General features: G+C 39.3%; 1 protein-coding gene across 2 annotated transcripts in view; it reads right to left on the reverse strand.

Moving 5' to 3' along the window:
- Window positions 1-505: 505 nt before the first annotated feature.
- Window positions 506-22,698, reverse strand: part of gucy1a2 (guanylate cyclase 1, soluble, alpha 2) — a 183,206-nt gene continuing 161,013 nt past the window's right edge. For both annotated transcript variants that reach the window (XM_073043630.1, XM_073043628.1), the window contains 2 exons: window positions 9,448-9,602; window positions 506-1,531 (listed from right to left, as the gene is read on the reverse strand). In XM_073043630.1, the coding sequence (XP_072899731.1) occupies window positions 1,324-1,531; window positions 9,448-9,602 (363 nt within the window). In that variant the 3' untranslated portion in view covers window positions 506-1,323. The remainder of the gene's footprint in view (window positions 1,532-9,447; window positions 9,603-22,698) is intronic.

The raw sequence follows: 22,698 nt of genomic DNA on the forward strand, positions 1-22,698 counted from the left end.
TTTTCCATATAACATATAACCATATAATAATTACAGCACGGAAACAGGCCATCTCGGCCCTTCTAGTCCATACCGAACACTTACTCTCGCCTAGTCCCACTGACCCGCACTCAGCCCATAACCCTCCATTCCTTTCCTGTCCATATACCTATCCAATTTTACTTTTTTTTCCTCTTATCCTGTAAGATAATTGGTGCAAACTGCCTTTTTGATCAAGCTTTAATTAGTCAAATAAAAAACTTGGGTTAACATTTGTAATAATTCATTCTTTAGAACTTAGAGACAATTTTTTCTATATTTAAGGTACTATATAAGAACAAGTTGTCAACATTTTTGTTGTAATCATGCATTGAAAACCTATTGGATCAGTTTGAATTCCATGTGGTCATTGGCTATTCCTAACGAAAGCTCTTTCTCTCCTCATCCAGTCAAAATCCTCTTGTAGAAATAATGAAAGAAATCTTAAATTATAGCCATTCAAAACAATTAATTATATAAGCAGCAGTATTTATTTTTGGCAGACATTCCAAAATAGTTTGTACAGATGATAGCAGTGTGCAGTTATACACAGTTTTATATTATACATTAATAGAACTCAATCAAAAGCTCAGAGGACAGAATCACAGAAGTTTACAGTGCAGTGGGAAACCACTTGGCCGATCACATCTCCAAAGCCTTTTTCTTACTGAGACATTAAACAATATATGTATTTGATTATTAACAGTTTTAATGTCATATTCTCTCCTTAATATATGACACTGTTGAAATTGGAGAAATTTCCATCTGGAGACAATTCTGCCAACATCAAGCTGTACACACTTAACAAAATAATACCAGCTAAACTGTACAATCTTGACCTATAATATATGTCAGAGGGACATCTTTGCCCCACACTTAGAAAATTTACACTTTAAAATCTGCGTTCCATGAACTGCGGTGTAAAAGAAGTCAGAACTCTCACTTCAACTAAAAACAATGTTACATCTGCTTTGTTTATTTCTAATGTATGAATTATGAATAAATACATTTAAAATGGTTAAAAATATGTAAGAATGGTCCATGTAACTAAAAGCAATTTTGGTGTACAAAAATTATTTAAGACAGAATGCTATTAATTTTGCTTTCTCTTCCACACCTTATCAGAAATGAACATATACCTTCAGTCAAGGTGCTGCGCATTTATCGAATCATTAATTTGACTTCTCCGTATTCAAGCTTTGAGGCGAATATTTAGCTTTTAAGAAAGTTTGTGTCAAATGTCTAGACGTCGTTTCTAGCTGTGCATGGTGTGTTCCTAAGCCACTCACCAGAACGCACTGCTTCTCATAAACTGGTCTCACGAAGGAACATTGTCCCAATACTATATGATTTTCTCTTGGTGCACGCAGGCATGTTTATCATCCTTGATGCATTTGGAGAAACATTAGCCTCCAGAAAATAACATATTCCATGAATTTCCTTCGGGAAGTTTTCTGGGAGGTCACTCTGCGAGCGTGGAATAAACTTAAAGTTCTCATCTCCTTTTAATATCCTATATTCCAGATAAGGAGCAAAGAGTTAAACAAAACAAGACAAGTTCACTATCTGCCATAATTATCATTCACTAGCCTGCAAACAATTGAATGGCATTGATTAACCAACATTTAACACTGTGTATGATTAGCATAACAGAGCAATTAAAATCAAAACTTAATTTGTGCAGTTCTGATCACCACATAGGAAGGATATGATTGTGTTGGAGAGAGTGCGGAGGAGATTCACCAGGATGTTGCTTGGATTGGAGCTTTATGGTTACAAGGAGAGACTGCATGGAGTAAAGAAGGCTGAGGGATGATCTGGTAGAGATATCCGGTGTAAGATTAGGAGTGGGGTAGGTAGGGTAGTAAAAATATTTTTCCCATAGTTAGGATGTCAAAGTTGAGAGGAAACAGTTTAATATGAAAAGTAGAGGGGATCTGATGGGGGAGTTTTTTTTCACACTGAGGATGGTTAAAGTCTAGAATGCACTGCCAGAAGAGGCAGTGAACTCATAACACTTGAGAAATTTCCAGAGAAGTGCATGAGTGTCTGAGGTGATTATGTATCTAACACAGTAAATGGGATTATAGCAAGTAGGTAAAATGAGTAGTGTGGTATGGTGAGACAAAGGGACTGCTTCTGTGCTAGAAGACTCTATTACTGAAAACTAAAGCAAAACAATCTACCTGCCAGGAATGTGAAATAAAAACAGAACATACTGAAAGTTTACAACAGGTCAGGCAGCATTTCTGGTGTTTGAGGAATAGTTAATGGTTCAATTACCATACAGCAGAAACCAGAGGACAAACCGGAATAGAAGTTCCATGGAAGCACTGCATGGAAGGGAGACTCAACGATAAAAAGGACAATGGTGAAGGCAGCCATGAGACAAGAATAATGTCAGTCTGAAGGCTGGATAAGTGGAATAAGCAGGACTATTGTCTTAGATAATCAAAGATAAATAAAATGGTGATGAAAGTCTGAAATAATAAAATAGGAAACCATTGGAAATGCTAATTAGCTGATAAGTTGAACTCCAGGTTTGATTTGAAAGACAGTAATGTGTGTGCAGTCAGGCCTTGAGTTATGGTGAGATTGACAGAAGGGTGTAAATGGCTCAGGACAGAGTGGTCAGAGTTAAATAGGAATGAAAGATAACAGTGACAGGCTGCCAGAAACCTGGGCTAAACTCACAGGCTGGATGGAGGTGTTCTATTGAAAGGTCACCCCTGATCTTGCAATGTAACAAAGGTCACACTGTAAGGCAGTAAACAACATGTACTAAAGTGAGTCAAAATGGGGAAATTGTAAGCCGGTTGTGCAGCATCAATGGAAAGAGAAGCAGTTAAGGTTTCATGTCAGAAACTCTATCAGAATTCACTGCTTTCTCTGAAGTGTTTGGGGCCTGTACATGGAGATGGGTGGAGATAAAGAGCAAATAAAAACATAGACAACCTACGGCACAATACAGGCCCTTCGGCCCACAAGGCTGTGCCAGACATGTCCCTACCTTAGAAATTACCCAGGGTTACCCACAGCCCTCTATTTTTCTAAGCTCCATGTACCTATCCAGGAGTCTCTTAAAAGACCCTTTCATATCTACAAATGTTGTATTTTTCCTTTAGTATATATTTTCATGGGATAAGGTCATTACTAATAAAGCCAATGTTCTCCCTCTAAACAGTGGCTTACTAGATGATTTCCAATGGCAGTTACAAGTCATTCACATTATTGTTGGTCTGGGTTCCAATACAGGCCCGACCGGGAAAAGAATAGAATTTAAAAACAATGAAGGCAGTGGACAAACAGAAAGGCAAAGAAGTTGATCATTCCTTTGAGGCAGATAAAGCTATAAGGAATTTATTAAGATGGTGACAAAAGAGACTGCAGATGCTGGATTAAGGAGCAATGCAGAGGATGCTGAAAGAATCCAGTGGTTCAGGGAAATCTTTAGAGGGAAATGAATAGTTGACAAGTAGGATCAAGACCCTCCACATGGACCAAATATCTGAGGATAATGAATTCTTACTCAGATAGACCTCTATGGCAATCTAAGATGGTCATCATTGTTGATACTAGCTTTTTTTTCTAGGTTTATTTCATTGTTTGATTTAATTTTCCCAGCTGGTGTTTTGGGATACCAATTCATGACATCGAATGAATAGTGCAGGCTTCTGTATGTCAGTCCAGTGGTTTAAATGCTGTGCTAATAAAACTGTACAGTTGGTTGGGAACTTGGGAGCCAGGAATGTTTGTCAACAGATATGAAAGAATCCCTAGAAACAGGCTCTTCAAAATGTTGAAAGTGGAGGCAAAGATTTGTTTCATGATCGCCATTAAATTTAGAGAAGCACAAGGTGGAGAGTCTGGACTTGCGGGGGTGGCACTGATTATAAATTCATATAAGGGGGAATGGGATGGGACAGGCGTTGGTGGTAGTGGTGGGGAGGACATAATGAAATGGTTAAGACCATAGAGAACTTGAAAACAAGGATGAGAATTTTACAGTATAAATATAACATAATAAGATGCTTGTACAGTCAAACTCAGAGGTAGCAAAGTCATCAGTCAGGGTGCCAGCAGCAGAAAAGCTGAGGGGAAAACAAAGTTGGTGATTTATGGAGGTGGAAGTGGACACTGTTACCGATGGAACAGGTGTAAAATGAGATCATAGTACCATCAAACGCACTGGGTTTCCAGAATTTTGCTAAGCTTTTTGCACTATCCTGAAGTATGAGTTGAATAGGGGAAAATGAATTTCCAGAAGGGATCATCCTTGCCTTCCCTACTGTTAGCTTTGAAATTTTCTGCTTATTCGACATTGTACATCAGATAAAAACAAGGTGGGTTTTGAAGAGAGAAGATTCTCTGGCAATATATAGGCATGACTCCATGGAATAGAGGAAGATGTGGTAGTCAGCTATGTTTAAAGCTGCAACCATGTCAAAAGCAGTGAGAAGTGATATTTTACACAAATCATCAACTCTTGTTTCTTTGCTAATGAAATCAATGATTGCAGGTGGAAATAGATAGCAAAGTAGTTTGCATTTATTCCATATACCAGTGCATGATAATAAATTTACAAATGCTCCTGTATCATTGTGAGGCACAACAGGCTGAGCAACATTCTTCATTGCACTCTGCGCCTTTACTCTGTTATGAATTCACATGCAGCTCAAAGGAAGATAAAACACAGCTGAACAGAATTCAAAATATCATCATGTACCGTCTACAGGATGCACTGTAGCATCCCAACAAGACTCCAAGACAGATCCTTCCAACTCACAACCTTTGACAATTAAAGGACAAGTGTAGCAAAAGAATTTGGAAGTTACCCTGCAAACCACTCACCGTCCTGACTCGGACATATAATTGCCATTTGTTGCCGTTGTTAGGTCAAACTCCTAGAACTCCCTCCACATTAGCATTATCGGCATACTCACACCTGGTGGGCTGCAGCCTACTAGGGTCAGGCAATGAAATGCTAGCTCAGCCCACAAAACCAGCACACAAATATTTTTTAAAAAATCAGATGCAGGGATTTGTTTAATATTTAACCATCAGATCTCCACTAATTCACTGCATTTAACAGTTTGCATTGAGTTGAACAGATAAATATCCCATTATTTTACGAGGGCTCATTGCAAAGCTCCAATTATGAAATTAAATTACAAGTTCTCTGCCTGTTTAAAATATAACCTAGGACCCTGTGACCTATTGTGCAAAGTGAACTGCAATATTTACCCTCCCTATCAGGGGAAGTAAAAGTACAATTCTGCTTGATGCACAAAAGATACTAGGGTACCAGAAAATCAGGCAGGGAAGCCAACTCACTAGATCCTCACATGAGTTACGTAACTTGGTGGGTATCATGGGCCACCTTAAAACGAGGAACTGATATTTGTACTACTTGGTCAGAAAGTTAGACAAAAATTAGATACCCCAATTAAGATAGGTTCTTAAAAATATGGAGGGTGTTATGGGTCTCCTAACTTTCATTTTTCCTTCATGTTTTTTCCACATAGTTATTGCAAGTTTTGGTGGATTTTGGCATAATTAATTGAGATATATTTGTTGTTACTAGTTTTTTCTTCATTGTTACTGTGTTTTGACAATTGCTTTGTGTTAAGCATGACAATCGTTCAATTGAAATAAAATTAGTAAATATCATCTGTATAATTGGCAGAACAAGATTATTTTTATGTAAGGAATTTTAGGCAGTCTGCTCCAAGGAAGTGAAAGAGTGTATGTATAGATATTGCAAATTTGGTTCAATTTCCTTTTTTGGCATCCAGTCACAAGCAGAAAAAATTGTTTTGAGGTGTGGCTATCAGGAAGAGTATAAGCATAACTCCAATACGGTTAGCCAGCATCTCTGGGATGTGCACATCATCTGCAAAGTCAGTATTCATTGCCCATCCCTAGTTAGCTTTCAGAAGAGGGCAATGCTTTGAAATATTGCAGTTCATTTCAAGAGAAATGATTGCAGTTCCACAATGTTGTTACATTAGGATCTGCATAATTTTCACTGAATGATAACAAAAACATGCAACATACATCCAAGTTAGGATGATGTAAGGCTTAGAGAGGTAATTGTAGATGATAATGTTCCTATATACCTAGCAAAGTCTTACAAGTAGAAGGTTTTGTGAGGTGCCACCAAATTTGTAGCCATTGGTCATCTATTTTGGAATAGCTATTGGATAATTAGTAAAGCATACAAAGTAGAATTGAGGACTTACACAAGAGTAAAGCTTAAGTCTGCAAATTAACTTTGTTTTGGTCAATGTTTGCATCAAATAAAAAAAATACATGTGGTATTGAAATGAAAAGTTATAAATGTGGATGCCTTTTGATGTATTTATATTAAGTCTTTCAACTTTTCTACGTGCTCTATTTTGGCACTAAAACAAAGCATTTTCATACTCTTGAGTGGCAATCAAGTCTCTGATCTGACATGCTTTAGGATTGACTGCACATGTTGCTCATTATATTATATTCCAAAATGTCCATCTTATGTCCCAAAATGAACATGGCATAATCTAATGTTTAGATCATTAATTAACTAAGGACAAAAGGAATGTCAAACTAATAGCAATGATTAAAATAACCAAAACTTGGCTGAGGTACAGATTGATTTGCTGAAAATTGATTTTCAAATGTCAAAGTAATTAGATGCACTGCCTTTTCCCATTCTCAAAGAGGTGGATGTTAGCAGGAAGCAATTAGTCCTGTAAGGCTTCATCAGACTTGTTGTTAGAAGTGTGTTATAAAATATTCAAAATGGATTAACGAAAATACTTACTTGATTTTTACAGTTTTCTGTTATGGGTTACTGGAGGCTGATTTCATTAATGAAGTGGATTGAAATCTGCATCAGGTTGCCTACAGTAAGACTTTCTATTAGACATGCAGTTAAGTGGAAAATCCAATTAGAATTCAAAGCACAATGAGCTGTATTTCTACCAGATCTTATCATAGAACCCAACATTTATTGGCATTCAGTGCAGATCAGTCTGACTTGCTCAGTGCTTTAACAAAGCGCATAATGACAAGGGAGTTGCCATATGTTGAGCTTACATTGAGGATTAAGGTAACTTGTAAAAGAGTGGGCAAGCTTTTTAAGTATGCCAACATTCTTTATGATCAAATGTCATTTGCTGGAAATTTAAACCATATAATTGAACTCTTAACAAAAGCATTGTAAGTCTTTCAAAGTTGATCACAAGAGTGACAAAAATATTCTTTGTAAATATTCTGATTCAAGTTTCTTCAGAGGTCCCTAGTGGAATCTTTGTTTTACAGATTAGAACATTAATGAAATCCGAGAGAAACATGGTGTTGGGGTAATGCTTAGCCAAATCTGCCAGGAATCAAACAAGTTACCACAGAAAACGAGGAAAGGTGTATGGGGTGACATGACTGCTCCACTCCTTAGTCTCGCACTTGACTCCACCAACCACCATTGCCACTGCTACATGGCAATCCACCTATCGAAACATTACAAATTTACTGATGTACCTTAGGAAGCTTCCAGGAAGTCCTGCAACAGTGAAGCTGAGAAGGAGAACTGAAGTAACAAAGAAATACAGAAGAGACTTCAGATGCTGGAATTTGGAGCACCACTCAGCAGGTCAGGCAGCATCTATGGAGGGGAATTCATTTTCTTGCAGGCATACTTATGGATTATTGACTATGCCTGCAAGAAAATGTATCTTGGGGTTGTATATGGGATATATATGTACTTTGTTAATAAATTTACTTGGAACTCTGAACTTTGAAACGGACAGTTGACATTTTGGGTCAGGATCCACCATCAGGACTGGAAGACAAAGAGATAGCCTTTATTAAATGATAGAGGAAAGGGGTGGAGCAAGGTCTAGCAGGCAATCAGTGGATCCAGTTAACGGGGAAGGGTGGTGATAGGTAAATGAGGATGGGAATGATGACGGAAACTGGGAGGTGATAGGTGGAAGTGACAAAGGGCCGAAGATGATGGAATCTGATAGGAGAGGTTGGTGGAGACAGGAATAAAGGGACAGAGTGGGGAAGGGAACTGGTGGGAAGAGTGTGCAGATGATGGGCAGAGGGAAAGGGAAATGGAGATAAGCAGAGGGAGAGGGGAAACATTGGTCAATTGGATCAGGAGGAGAGAGAAAAACAGAAGGAGAACAATGAGGAAAAGGGACAGAGGGAAGTGATTACCAGAGGTTTGGGAACTCCAGGTTGGACACCGGCCAAGCAGAATAGATAGAGCATGAATGCTTGATGAAGTCATTCTCCGGTTTATGTGAGGTCACATTGATATAGACGAGACTGCACAGGAGCACTGGATTCACATGTGAAGGACTGCTTCACCTGGAAGGAATGTTTGTTGTGCCAGCCAGGATCTCCCAGTGGCTAGCCATTTAAATTCCAACCCACATGCCCACATTGATACATCTGTCCATAGCCTCTTCCACTGCAATATCACAGCCAAATGAAAAATAAAGGAACTCATACTCCAACTGGGCAGTTTCCAACCCAGTGGCATGAAAACCGAATACTCAAACTTCTCGTAACTGCTCCTACTCTGTCCTTTTTGGCAATTATTTCATTTCCTTCACCTTTTCCCTCTCCTCCTGATCAAATTGATGCCCGTCACCCTATGTCTTTCTCCCCCACCATCTGCCCTTCACCCATACATTTCTCTCACTGGTTCCCCTCCTCATCTCCTCCCCTTTGCCCATGCTCCATCATCCTTTCCTGTCACACTCATCACCTTCAGCCATTTGTCACCTCTACCTCTCACCTCCCAGCTACTGATGTCATTCCCACCCTTATTTGCCTGTGCCCCTCCTCATCTGGATCCACCTATCAGCTGCCAGTCCTTGTTCCACATTTTCCCACCATCTTTTCCCCTGGCTCTCTCCTGCTATCTTCTAGTACAGTTGAAGGATCTTGGCCCAAAACATCAACTGTCTATTTCGCACTGAAGATATTGCCTGACCAGCTGAGTTCCTCCAGCGCCTCTTGTGTTGCTGAAGCAAAAAAGAATTTGCCCTTACAACAAATAAGAAAACGTACTCTAGTGCAGGGACCCCTCAGTTAACGGTAAGGGTCCATGGCGTAAAAAGGCTGGAAACTCCTAATCTAGAGCTTACTAAAAGGGAGAAAATTGAAAATGAAATTTACACGATTAATTTTGAATGTCAAGAGATCTTTACATTTGGTATCAATTTTAGTTTGATAATGTGTACTAATGATACAAGAAGCAAGTAAAGTCATTTTGTTCTTACTATCAGCTGGCAATGATTAATTATTACTTATTTCTGTACACTTCCAGATTGAATTTCAAGCCCTGGGATCTAAAAGCCTCATTAAAGAGCCCACCCTTGATTTTGATTATGCTCTCCTGTGTGACTGAGCCAAGACGCACATTGTACTTACTGGTAGGTTGTGGGACTGACATTAATGCGGCGTGGTTGACTTCCTGATTCAAACTTGCTGGCCAGAGTGACGTTGTTTCCAAACAAGCAATACCGAGGCATTTTCACACCAACGACTCCTGCCAGGACAGAGCCAGAATGGATCCCAATCCGTAACTGTAATAACAATATACTTTTTAAAATGCTTGCACGGAAGACAACTTGTATCACCACCAGGCACAACACAACAGAATAGGATTCTAACAGAAATTAACTAACTACAAGCACACAAGATAACAAACAGAAATAGATTTGCTCTCTAGCCTCTGTACTTTGGGAAGCAAGGAATAATCTCTGGTGTTTATTTTCAACAACCTGATATTATGCCACTAAAAGGATAAATAATCTAAACATTGTTCCATCTTATGGTTGACTTAGTTTTATTTCTTAATTTCCCAATAGCCAAATGGGCACCAGTTATTTGAAGTGTGGTCTAGTTGAAACATACTCGCGTTTATGGTTCCTGAGCCCTAACTAGACCCTGTGACCAGAACAGAAATCCAGCTGCTGCTAGCAGCGCATTAATGGGCATGCACTGTGTTACCTTCTGCAGGTTGTCCTGAAAAAGCAACCGGGGGATTCCAGTCACAAAGAACTCATGTTAACATCATGAGAGGAAGACGGGGCTAGGTTCTAAGCTGGGTATCTTATACTTCCTTCCAGTACATTAAATTTTTCACTTGTTCCTTCCAGAGGGAATCAAAAACCCCCAACAGTACAGATGGGATCATGAAGCCAGGTCTATATGCAATCATTCTTTACATTCCACTCAGTGAAAGGATAGTCATCCAGTGCCAACAGAGGCGATGTTGTCTCACTGTGTATTATGCAGTGTAGTGCTACTGTAATTTTAAAAAGCATTTGCTCTGACAATCGTAAGTATTGCCTTAGAATATCCACCAACATTACAAAGAGAGAGTTAGTGATGGGAAGGTTCAGTTGAGTGATTACCATTCATCATCTGAACCCCTAACTTCCTTGTTAGATTTTGATTTGGTCAGCAGTTATTTGGTTATTCCAGATTTTCCACCTGTCTACCTGGTCAGGAAGATCCAGTAGTAAAATCATCATTAGCTCATACAGGTATTTGGAATACCTAAAATGGTCATCTTGGTGACATATCAGACAATTTCATTGACAGCTGGAAGGAAAAGCCAAGTTGAAAGGATATTACAGCTCTTACAGCAGTCGATATGTCTGAATAGGAGGCCCCGTGACCAACTGAGGCTCGATTTTGTAAAAAAAAAGAGCTCAGCATGTTCCAGAGGCAACTCGAACATGTGCCTATGGTGGAGAATATGGGGTTTTTGCACCACCAGTAATGACGCTTAGGTAAGTCTGGAGGGAAGAGAATAGAATAGGGGAATGTGATCACGAGCTGGCCAAATCTGAGGAGGTATTGTCGATGAGCCGTTCTGCTTTCCCACTGTAACTTCTGCATTTCTTATATTACTCAATCTATAATAATCTGCTGCATCTTTGTCACAAACCTTTCAAGCAAAAAAAAAATTTACCCTCAGCACTACATAATGGCAGCTACACTCTGACATAAAAATGACCTTCTGGGGTAAAACTAGCCTCAAGGCTGCAGTGTGAAAATGTCAATCTAATTGAATGATTTTTCTAAATGAAATGATTTCAAACTGCTGAGTTTATTGCATGTGAATCTTTTAACAACCCTGGCTCCATTTTGTGCTAGAAATAAATATTCCAATGACAAAAATTGTCAGTCATTCACATTTTGTTTTAGTCAGATCAATGCTCATTACTCCAGAATGCGGCAACAGCAACAGAAAACTAAATAGAAGCACGGCTAGTATTAACATACAGGCACATGCAAGATGACATACAATCCAATTTAAGATAGCGCCCTTGGTAAAATGGATTATAATTGAAAAGTAAGGTCACGTTTGCTGCAACGTGTCACAACATGAAATGATGATGAGCTAATTTCTCCACTGAAAGTCCAGTGAAAGGCAGACAGTTTTAGTCAACCAAAGCTACCGTTATGTAGATCAGTTAAGTTGGAAAGCAGTAGTAACTCAGCACTGATAACACTGCTCCCAGAAAAGATACTGTATCAAGGAAGCAGGCTTGCGCAAGTGCCAAGTATCTATGAACCCGTAACCTAGCTACTGAACATGAATTTAACTGCATTAACACTGAATATGTCAGGGTCCCGTACTTTAATTGATAGACCGTGAAGAAAACATAGGCTCTCATAATTAAGCATTTTTATCAGAAGAGCATAGAAGCACTGAGTATCATTGATGCTGCATCTAATTGGACTTGTGCATGGTGAATAACTCAGATAAATAACAATTGTCGAAATAGGTTTGCTGCTATTGTTTTTGGGAACATACAGCAATGTATAAAAAAGACTTGTATTTTAAATTTTAAAACGTTGTCTTTATTAACAGAGAATATCAAATATGCAAAGGTGGTACATGGACTGTCATCTTTTGAGCTCTGGATGTAAAAGTGTTTGTGTAGAAGAGGTGATATATTCAAAATCTCAGAAACCGTTCTCAGTGTCTGAGAAGCAGTTTCAGCGACAGGTTACTATCGATGCAATGCTCCTCAGACAGGATGAAGAGGTCAATACTCCCCAATGCCATTAGGCTTTACAATTCAACCGCCAGGACTTAAGAACTTTTTAAAAGCTATTATTAATGCTTTTTGAGATAGTGATTTAGATGCATATCATATTTTTTACTGAGTTAAGTATTGTATGTAATTAGTTTTGCTACAACAAGTGTATGGGACATTGGAAAAAAAGTTGAATTTCCCCATGGGGATGAATAAAGTATCTATCTATCTATCTATCTATCTATCTCTCTATCTATCTATTTGTAATGCAAAATGTGCTGTGTCCATTTCCCATTATAAATGGATAAACAATGTGCCGGTAGGGTGGGAAGGAAGTATGCCCCTCACTATATCAGGTTTCTGTTGAGGGAAATCAGCTATGTCCCTGGAGCTCCGTGATCAACAACAATTTGGATGATGAACATCAATTTTGTTTCAGAAGAAATAAAATTACAATTTTGGATTTATAGATAATTCCCACACTCTACTGCCTGACTTGTATCACTTCAACTTTTCAATGAGAATTGGCAGACAGACTTCCAGGCACTATGAGACATTGTTATAACAAGAACCAATTCTGTTCCCATATCCTGGGGTCTAAGTTTCAAAGCTGCTTTAATAAAGTTATGTATTTGGTATTAATGTTAAAGGATGTTTACTTGTGACAAATAAACCCCATCCTCTTCTATAACCTCAGAACCTCCCAATATAATACTTAACATCAATCAAAAATTAACTCAAGAAAAATTGTCATTTAAGAATGGACGTGTTCAAATTTCACTGGTGGGTCTAAGACATAGAACCATAGAACCATAGAACATTACAGCACAGAAATAGGCCTTTTGGCCCTTCTTGGCTGTGCCAAACCATTTTTCTGCCTAGTCCCACTGACCTGGGACTCCATACACCTCTCATTCATGTACCTGTCCAAGTTTTTTTTTAATGTTAAAAGTGAGCCTGCATTTACCACTTCATCTGGCAGCTCATTCCACACTCGCACCACTCTCTGTGTGAAGAAACCCCCCCCCCCCCCACCAATGTTCCCTTTAAACTTTTCCCCCTTCACCCTCAACCCATGTCCTCTGGTTTTTTTCTCCCCTAGCCTCAGTGGAAAAAGCCTGCTTGCATTCACTCTATCTATACTCATCATAATTTTATATACCTCTATCAAATCTCCCCTCATTCTTGTACGCTCCAGTGAATAATGTCCTAACCTAATCAACCTTTCTCTGTAACTCAGTTTCTCAAGTCCCGGCAACATCCTTGTAAACCTTCTCTGCACTCTTTCAACCTTATTAATATCCTTCCTATAATTCGGTAACCAAAACTGCACACAATACTCCAAATTCGGCCTCACCAATACCTTATACAACCTCACCATAACATTCCTACTCTTATACTCAATACTTTGATTTATAAAGGCCAATGTACCAAAAGCTCTCTTTCCTACCCTATCTACCTGTAAAAATTTCATGTATCAATCGTCCAAATGCTTAGAAGTCCTTGGTAGATTCAGATTTTAAAGGGTGGAAATTTGAATGGGTCATGGTCCAGAGTGCTTCAGCTGTCAGGCACACCTCAGCCCTACACATGCACCTCCTGAACACAGATTATAAATGTCTAGCCAGTAAGATTTCAACCGGTTTATGCTATTGTTACCAACAAATTTGCAACCAAAATTCCTTCACTGCCAAGGTTATGTTATCTACACAAACCCCTTTCTCTTAAGAACTGTTTAGACTCCATAATGCAGTTCTCCGAAAACACTGAAGCAGCACTGTTACCTTGGCAACATTTCTAAGATTAGCCAGAAAATCTTAAACAGAAGCTTTCCAGTTCCGATCTATTCTCTGTGCATGCAAGAATTTTTTTTCTGCTAGAAGGAACAGAACTGCATTTTTGAAAATGAAATGTACAGTAGATAATGTTTAAGAAAGATCCAAATATTTTATTTATCTGTACAGTGCAGCTTTATAGATTCATAGAGTAATTGATCCAGGCCCTTCAGCCCATCTCATCCATGCTAACATCGGTGGTCACCAAGCTACTCACATTTTACCCATATTCCTCTAAATCCCTCCTGTCAGTGTGTATCCAGCTGTCTTTTAAATGTTATTATAGCTGCTGTAATCATTTTCTCTGGCACCCCATTCCATATACGTACCTCTGACTGCATGAAGAAGTTACCCCTCAGGCCCTTTTTAAATCTTTCACCTCTCATCTTAAACCTTTGCCCTCTAATTTTTGTTCCGCTTCTCTGGGACAAAGAACTATGTGCATGGATACTATTTATGCCCCTCATGGTTAACCTTCAATCTCCTGTACTCCATGAAATAAAACCCTAACCCTCCCAAAATTTCCCTATAATTCAGGCCCTTGAGCTGCGGCAACATCCTCTTAAACCTTCTCTGCACTCTTTCCTTTTCCATTAGTTTCTACATAGAGGAATACAGAGTACAAGAAAGTATATATATAAAAGGTCAGAAAAGATTTTAAAAAAACTACCAGTTACATTATATCTGTTCATAATAACAATTACATTACCCCATATTCATATAAGTTAATCAATAGTTATATTGAACTTATTTATTACAAAAGAAAAAGAAGAGTCTAACCCCTACCAAGACCGAAGCTGTTCATTAAGGGGAAAAGAAGGTAAAATACCTTCTCATATAATAAAAATTAATAATAGCCAGCATCTGAGTTTAAACAACGAATTGAAGGCTTTGAAGGTCCCCACAATGTTTGAAAGTCTTGACGAGATTCAGAAATTGAACAACGAATCTTCTCTAAATCTAAACATGACATAACGTCGCATAACCATTGAGCACGAGAAGGAGGAAAATCATCTTTCCATTTAAACAAAAGCGTCCTCCTAGCTACAAGAGAGCTAAAGGCCAAAATATGTAAATCAGATGCCTTCAGCTTAATATCTTGTCCTGCAACAATACCAAATAAGGCTGTCAGAGGGTTAGGCTTAAAATTGACTTTAAAAAGTAAGGAAAAAGTTTGAAAAACTTCCTTCCAGCATTTTTCAAAATTCGGACAAGTCCAAAACATATGAATTAATGAAGCTTCTCCATTACTACATCTGTCACAGTAGGGAGATATATCTGAATAAAAATGAGATAGCTTATCCTTAGTCATATGAGCTCTATGTACCACTTTAAGTTGTATGAGGGAATGACAAGCACATAGCGATGAAGTATTAACCAGTTTAAAAATTTCATTCCAAGTTTCCTCAGATATTGATGTCTGTAAATCTTGTTCCCAGAGATTCTTAAATGTAAAATGTCTGGAGGTTTAGCCTTACCTAATTTTAGGTTATATTACTGGGCAGTTAATATATGATACCTTACATTTTGGCTATATTATATTAATCGTGTAGATTGTCCAGTATGGGTTTAACTCTGTTAACACATTTTCTATTATTTCTCTTCTTGGATCCTCACTTCCTTTATCTGTAAGTAAACTAACTGATAATTTAATAGTTAAACATACTCTGAGGATCTGGATACAATTTAGAAAACACTTCGGTTATTTCAGACTTTCCCTTTCAAGCCCCATTTATTCTAATTCTTTTTAAACCCTCTATGACTGATTTAGTTTTTAAGGAATGGGGCAGGTTGGGTATTAAATGTTTTTGGGATCTGTTTGTCAGAGGAAACCTTTGTTCATTTGAGCAATTGTCAGCTAAATATAGTTTACCCAAAACTCACTTTTTTAGATATAGGCATTTACAAATTAGAGACTTTTTAAGATCTCAATTATGTACATTCCCTATAAGCTCAGATAGGAACTTACTAGACATAATTTTTAGCTTGACACCTTTTCATATTTATGGTATGTTTTACTGGAGACGAGGAATGTTCCTTTAGACAAAATTAAGAATCTCTGCACTCTTTCCAGTTTAATGACATCTTTCCTATAAAATGAGGGATCAGAACTGTATACAGTACTCCAAGTGCAATCTCACCAACACCATGTACAAGTGCAACATACAGTCCCAAATCCCAGATTCAATGCCTGACTGAAAAAAGTCAGCAAGCCTTCTTGACCACCACCTACTGGTAATGCCACTTTCAGTAATCCATTTACTTTTAGTCCTAGTTTCCTCTGTTCCACAACCCTCACCAAGACCCAACCATGAACTGTGTAAGTTCTATCCTGGTTTAGCATACCAAAATGCAACATTTCACCCTTTTCTAAATTGAAAAGCATTTGCCAATCCTCAGCCCACATACCCAGCTGATCAATATGCCCCTGTAATTTTCTTCGTTGTCAATGATATAAGCTATTTTAGAAAATTCCTCAAATTTACTAATTATACCTTATACATGTATGTCCAAATTGTTCACATAAATAATGAACAACAAAGCTCCCAGCACTGACTAGTGGCGCATGACTACTGAAAGGCCTTCAGTCTGAGAAACAATCTTCAGCCATCCTTCCCTGCCATCATTAATGTTTGTACCCAGGCTTTGAAGAGTGAATAGGCACTCACAATGCCATGAGTGTAGTATAAAGCTGCTTGTGAACTGGTTACCTTATCAGTAGCATTCTGTGCATGTCCTGTTTTTAAATTCTCTCACAAAGAAACATCCTTTCCACATCCAACTTGTTAAAGAGCCTTCAGGATCTCACATATTTCAATCAAGTCCCCTTTTGTCAAAGTGCACACAAACTCACCCATTCTAGGTGTAGCTTTCTCCGAAGTACTGCCATCATAAATAAGAAGACCTACATTAAAGACTGAAGATTAACTAAAGCTTAACTTTATTTATCATATGTACATTGAAAATCTAAATATACAGTGAAATTTATCATCTCTGTCAATGATCAACACAGTCTAAGATGTGCTGGGGACAGCCCACAAGTGTCATCACGGTTCTGAAGTTAATCTTACATACCCATAACGTATTAACCCTAACTTATACTCCAATGTAACGTGGAAGGAAGCCAGTGCATGCAGAGGAAACCCATCTGGTAATGTGGGGAACATACAAACTCCGTAAAGACGACGGCAGGAATTGAACCCCAATCTTACAGCTAACCCACTACACTACCATGTTGTATTGTATGCAGAGTACTGCACACATGATCTTACCAATGCCTAGGTAAACAGTTTTGTAACCTCACTACTTTTATATTGATTCCCCAACAATAGATGATAATATTCTGTTGGCTTTCCTATTATTTATTGTACTAGACTTTCAGAAATCACACAGTAGAAGACAACTATTTCACCAGCAGCTTGAGATTACATTGTGACAGCCTGCTTGCTGTTTGAATCCTAGCTACAATCTTTAAAGCTAAGCAGGAACAGTGAGGACATTTATCATCTCCCACTCTGGATTAAAGATCATGACGCATCTCACTTGTCAAACCAGTTTTTGGTTTTCATAAAACATAGAACACTACAGCCTAGTACAACCCCTTTGGCCCATAATGTTGTGCCAACTTTTTAACTTACTCTAAAATCAATCTAACCTTTCCCTCCTACATAGCTTTGCATTGTTCTATCATCCATGTGCCTACAGAAGAATTTCTTAAATGCCCCCAATGTCTTTGTCTCTGCCACCACCCATAAGACCATAAGAAATAGGAGCAGAATAGGCCACCTGCCCATTGAGTCTGTTCCGCCATTCAATCATGGCTGATCCTTTTTTTTCAATCTCCTCCTCAACCCCATTTCCCGGCCTTCTCCCCGTAGCCTTTGATACCATGTCCAATCAAGACCCTATTAATCTCTACCTTTAATACACCCAATGACCTGGCCTCCACAGCTGCATGTAGAAACAAATTCCACAATTTCACCGCCCTTTGGCTAAAGAAATTTCTGCACATCTCTGTTTTGAAAGGGCACCCCTCTATCCTGAGGCTCTGCCCGCTTGTCCTAGACTCTCCCACCATGGGAATCATCCTTTCCACATCTACTCTGTCTAGGCCTTTCAACATTTGAAAGGTTTCAATGAGATCCCCCCCCCCCCCCCCATCCCTTTGAATTTCAGCAAATACAGATCCAGAGCCATCAAACGTTCCTCGGATGATAATCCTTTCATTCCTGGAATCATCCTTACGAACCTCCTCCAGACCCTCTCCAATGCCAGCACATCTTTTCTAAGATGAGGGGCCCAAAACTGTTCACAATACTCAAGGTGAGGCCTCACCAGTGCCTTATAAAGCCTCAGCATCACTTCCTTGCTCTTGTATTCTAGACCTCTTGAAATGAATGCTAACATAGCATTTGCCTTCCTCACCATCGACTCAACCTGCAAGTTAACCTTCAAGGTGTTCTGTACACGGACTCCCAAGTCCCTCTGCATCTCAGATTCCTGGATTTTCTCCGCATTTAGAAGATAGTCTGCGCATTTGTTTCTACTACCAAAGTGCATGACCATGCATTTTCCAACATTGTATTTCATTTGTCACTTTCGTGTCCATTCTCCTAATCTGTCTAAGTCCTTCTGCATCCTACCTGTTTCCTCAACACCACCTGCCCCTCCACCAATCTTCGTATTGTTATGCCGTTGGCCCCCTCCTTTGTGAAAATCGCAAGAACTCTAGTTAAGGGGGGTCAACTGACCCAAGAGAGAGAGACGTGCGAAAGACCACGTTCTCCCAAGAAGCAGAATAAAAGTGACTTTGACTATTGTCTCATGGAGACCACCTGAAAAGCCCTCGGGCAAAGTGGGCTGGTTGAGAGAGAGATCGCATTACCTGCAACTTGATTGACACCTGCGATCCCGTGAAGAAGTATAAAGGCGGGTCTGAGGGGAGGACCCTCAGATGCACCAAGGAAACACACGAAGGAGAAACGCTAGAAATCCTGCGACAGCGTTTTAATAGCTACAGCCGGTGGTGGGGTTCGTGTGCGTCCTTCCCTTGCCTGGGATTGGCGACTTCACCACGGAAGACGGCCTAGCTACAGGGGAAGCCACAGATGAGAGTCCATTCCCCCAACGAGACTTCCGACTACCTCCTACAGGTTGGAAAACCTGTCGGGTAAATGCTTCATGTTCTCTGTCTTTCTAACTAAAAGTGCACCAACGCGACACTTCCGCCGGCAACTAAGTGAAACTGCCGTGATCTAAAAGACTTTTAGATATCCAGTGAACGATATAAAATCTACATTACCCCTAGACGACGATCGAGCTTGTGTTTTGAATGATTATTATTACACCGGTGTTTTAGATTGAGTTTTGATGATCTGAATGTTTTGTATTAACCATACGTTTGTGCCCTTGTTGAATAAAACGGTTGAAAATAGTAGCATCCGACTCAGCTGATCCATCTATCTTTGCTGGTAAGTTACCTGGTTACGGGGTTTTCGTAACAGTATCATCCGCAAACTTGGCAACAAAGCCATCTATTCCATCATCTAAATCACTGGTATACAGCATTAAAAAGAAGTGATCCCAACACCGACCCCTGCAGAACACCACTAGTCACTGGCAGCCAACCAGAAAAGGATCCTTTTATTCCCACTCGCTGCCTCCTACCAATCAGCCGATGCTCTAACCATGTTAGTAAATTTCCTGTAATACCATGGGCTCTTAACTTGTGCAGCTTGTCAAAGGCTGGGCATTTCATGTACTCGCTGTTCCGTATGTTAAAAATGGTTCTGACACTCTCCCTATACTTTTCTCCAAACATCTTAAAATGATGCCCCCTAATGAATACATATAAATGAAATTATCAGATCATCTCTCATTGTTTCACTTCTCCTGAATCTTTTTGCTGGTTAACAACAATAATTTCTGAGAGTTTTCCTTTCTTTGGAATTGATGGCTTGTAGGAAGAGACTGCAGAACAATGAGAATCTCAGCAATCCCTGTCAATTTAAATATTTCCTTTTTCCCCACCAAAATAGACCATTTTTCTTTTACCCATACTATAGACCAATTGCTAAACCTTAACCCAACTCTATTCCTTTATACTCTCCTTCATAATTTATTTTCCTAAGCATCTTTGCATCATGAGCACCTGCTTCACACATATTGGGGATACTGGGCTGATGGCTGGAAATGTAGAGGAGGAATCAGAGTCGCTCTATTTTTTAAATGTTTCTAGGAAGGCATAGTGATGGAGAGAGTACAGCTGCTGCCACACAGCACTGAAGACCCAGGTTCAAACATTGTCTTCGATGCTGACCGCATGGATTTCCTCCAGATGCTCCAATTTAATCCCAAAGTTGTGCAGGTTGGTAGATTAATTGGCTTAGTGTGTATGTGAGTGGTGAAATTCAAGGGAAGTTGAAGGGAATGTGGAAAATATAACAAAAATGGAATTAATGTAGGGTTAATGTAAATGGGTGGTTGATGGACTCAGTAGGCCTAAGGGCTTGTTTCCACATTGCATATTTCCATAACTCTATTTTAAATTTCAACTTCAGTATTTTTTTTGAAATATAAATTATTGTCATCATAACCCTATGATGCCAATGACATTTGGATGCGAATGTACATAAAGGTGACATAATTAGTCTAATTCATCGTAGAGTCTAGTCAGCAAAAATATTTTATCACACACCTGCTAAATGCTATCTTTCATTTAATCAGTTCACTGCAGGGTTATTAAAATTAATGGACTTGTCACATTTGTTTGGATAGAAATACAAAGCAGATAATTGTATATTCAATGCAGTCAGCTGCTTCATTCCTAAACTGGTAAACACATTTACTGGACTTTAATTACCAGTTCAGTAAGGCTGAATTGCAAATGCTGTCTTGCTCTTCCCTAATGAGGCAATATTCATTATATGCTACTACAGCTAGAAATTATCTCATTATTTAGAGACTCGGCAAACATGCTATTTTCTTTATTTCTAAAAGATACTTCAGGAAGATATAAACAAATATTACAAACTCATGTAAACACTACTTTTTACTTTAATATTTTTATATCTTATTGTAATTTTCACCCATTTGTCATTTCTATTTTCATATCACAATGTTTCAGATTCAAAATCAGTCTCCTCACCTAAAGGTTCTCTTTAACACAAGAAAACTGCGGTGTGTAACACTAAAAGGTCAAGTGATTCCTCTTCTGCAGTATAGTATTGCTACATACTGTCATCAAAAATTAAATTTTAGGTAATTTAGGGTTGATTCATTTTGAATTCGTGTTTTGATTTTATCAGAAAACTCTGGCTGTTTGCCTAACTCCTCGGTGGTTGCTCACGATGGAGGTGAAGTCCATTTCTGGTTTGCTTTGTTACTTCAATATTCTGTTGGATTTTCATCAGCTTCTTCCAGGAGGTCAGGTTTCTGCACAAGGCAAGGAGGAGGGGAACAGAGGCAACCTCGCCTCCACAACTAGCTTGTCATTTAACTCTAAGGGCAACGCACGAGGCCTCCCCAAAAATGGTAAAACTGAACTCCTGGACATCCTGCTACGACTTCCTAGAAATGAGTGTGCATTTTAATGTACTCCCTCCAAATAAGTTCCCCTTCTACTAAAAACAAGAGTAGATGAAGTAAAGGTTGAGATCCACTGATTCCTTGGAGTTTGTTTATTGTTTAGCTGTACATTGACTCATCTAGTCATGATGCCTGCCGTTCAATTTGACATTAAGTTTATGTAGAATATACAAGTGTACACCACAGGAACTGGCTTGTCAGCCCACCATCTCTGTACTACCAATGATACCAATCTAACCAATTCCATCTGCCTGCACATGGCCTGTACCCCTCTTTCCCCTGTATGTTCAAATATCTGTCTCAATGCCTCTTAAACATTGCTGTTGTATCTGCTTCTAACACTTGCCCAAAGTGACAAAAGCATAAGGCTCTAATACAGAAGAAATGGAATAGATGGAGCTATCTGTAAAATCTGGGTATTTATTTTAGCCCGAATATGAGTGCCTATAAAATCAAAATCAGAATCACCCTGTTTCTTCTGGCACTATTTTGCATTTCAATTAAACAGAAACTATGACTTTTATTTATACTTCAAATTTTTAATCTGGCAGAGACATCCCAAAGCACTTCAGAGACTATGGTTGAGTCATGGAAGGCAATAACTGATCAGCGTCGTGTCCAATGTGTTCTGGAAAGATTTTGGAATATTTGCTGACAGTAAAGGAGACAAAAATATGGTAGACTACCTCTACCATATGTGAGAGGGCAGTTAACTTCTTGTGGGACTACATTCACATTAGGTGCCAGATCTGGGGATGTGGGAAAGAAAGTGTTATGCCCGCAGCCCCCTCCTTTGTGAGAATTGCAAGAGCACTCTTGGGTTGGGTCGGGGGACCCAGGAAATGAGGGAGAGACGTGCAAATTGCCTCGTTCCCCGGCGATGTAAAGTCACGAGACATTGGCCATTGTCTCTTGGAGACACGTTTGTGGATTGCGATGCTATGCTATGTGACAGCCCTCGGGCAAAGTGGGCTGGGTGAAGGGGAGAGATTGCATCATCCCCCCAACCTGATTGACATCTACAACCCTGCAAGTCGGGATAAAAGAGGGGCTGTAGGAACAGCCCCCTCAGACGCACCAGAAGAAACGCTAGCGATCCCGTAATAGCAGGAAGCCATTTGAAGGAAGCCACGTGCGTTTGGTTCCCTTGCCTGGGTGCCGGTGGCTGATACCACAGAAAACGACTTTGAACTAACAACGGG

Source organism: Hemitrygon akajei, chromosome 4, assembly GCF_048418815.1.
Source record: "Hemitrygon akajei chromosome 4, sHemAka1.3, whole genome shotgun sequence".
NCBI classification, from domain to species: Eukaryota; Metazoa; Chordata; class Chondrichthyes; order Myliobatiformes; family Dasyatidae; genus Hemitrygon; species Hemitrygon akajei.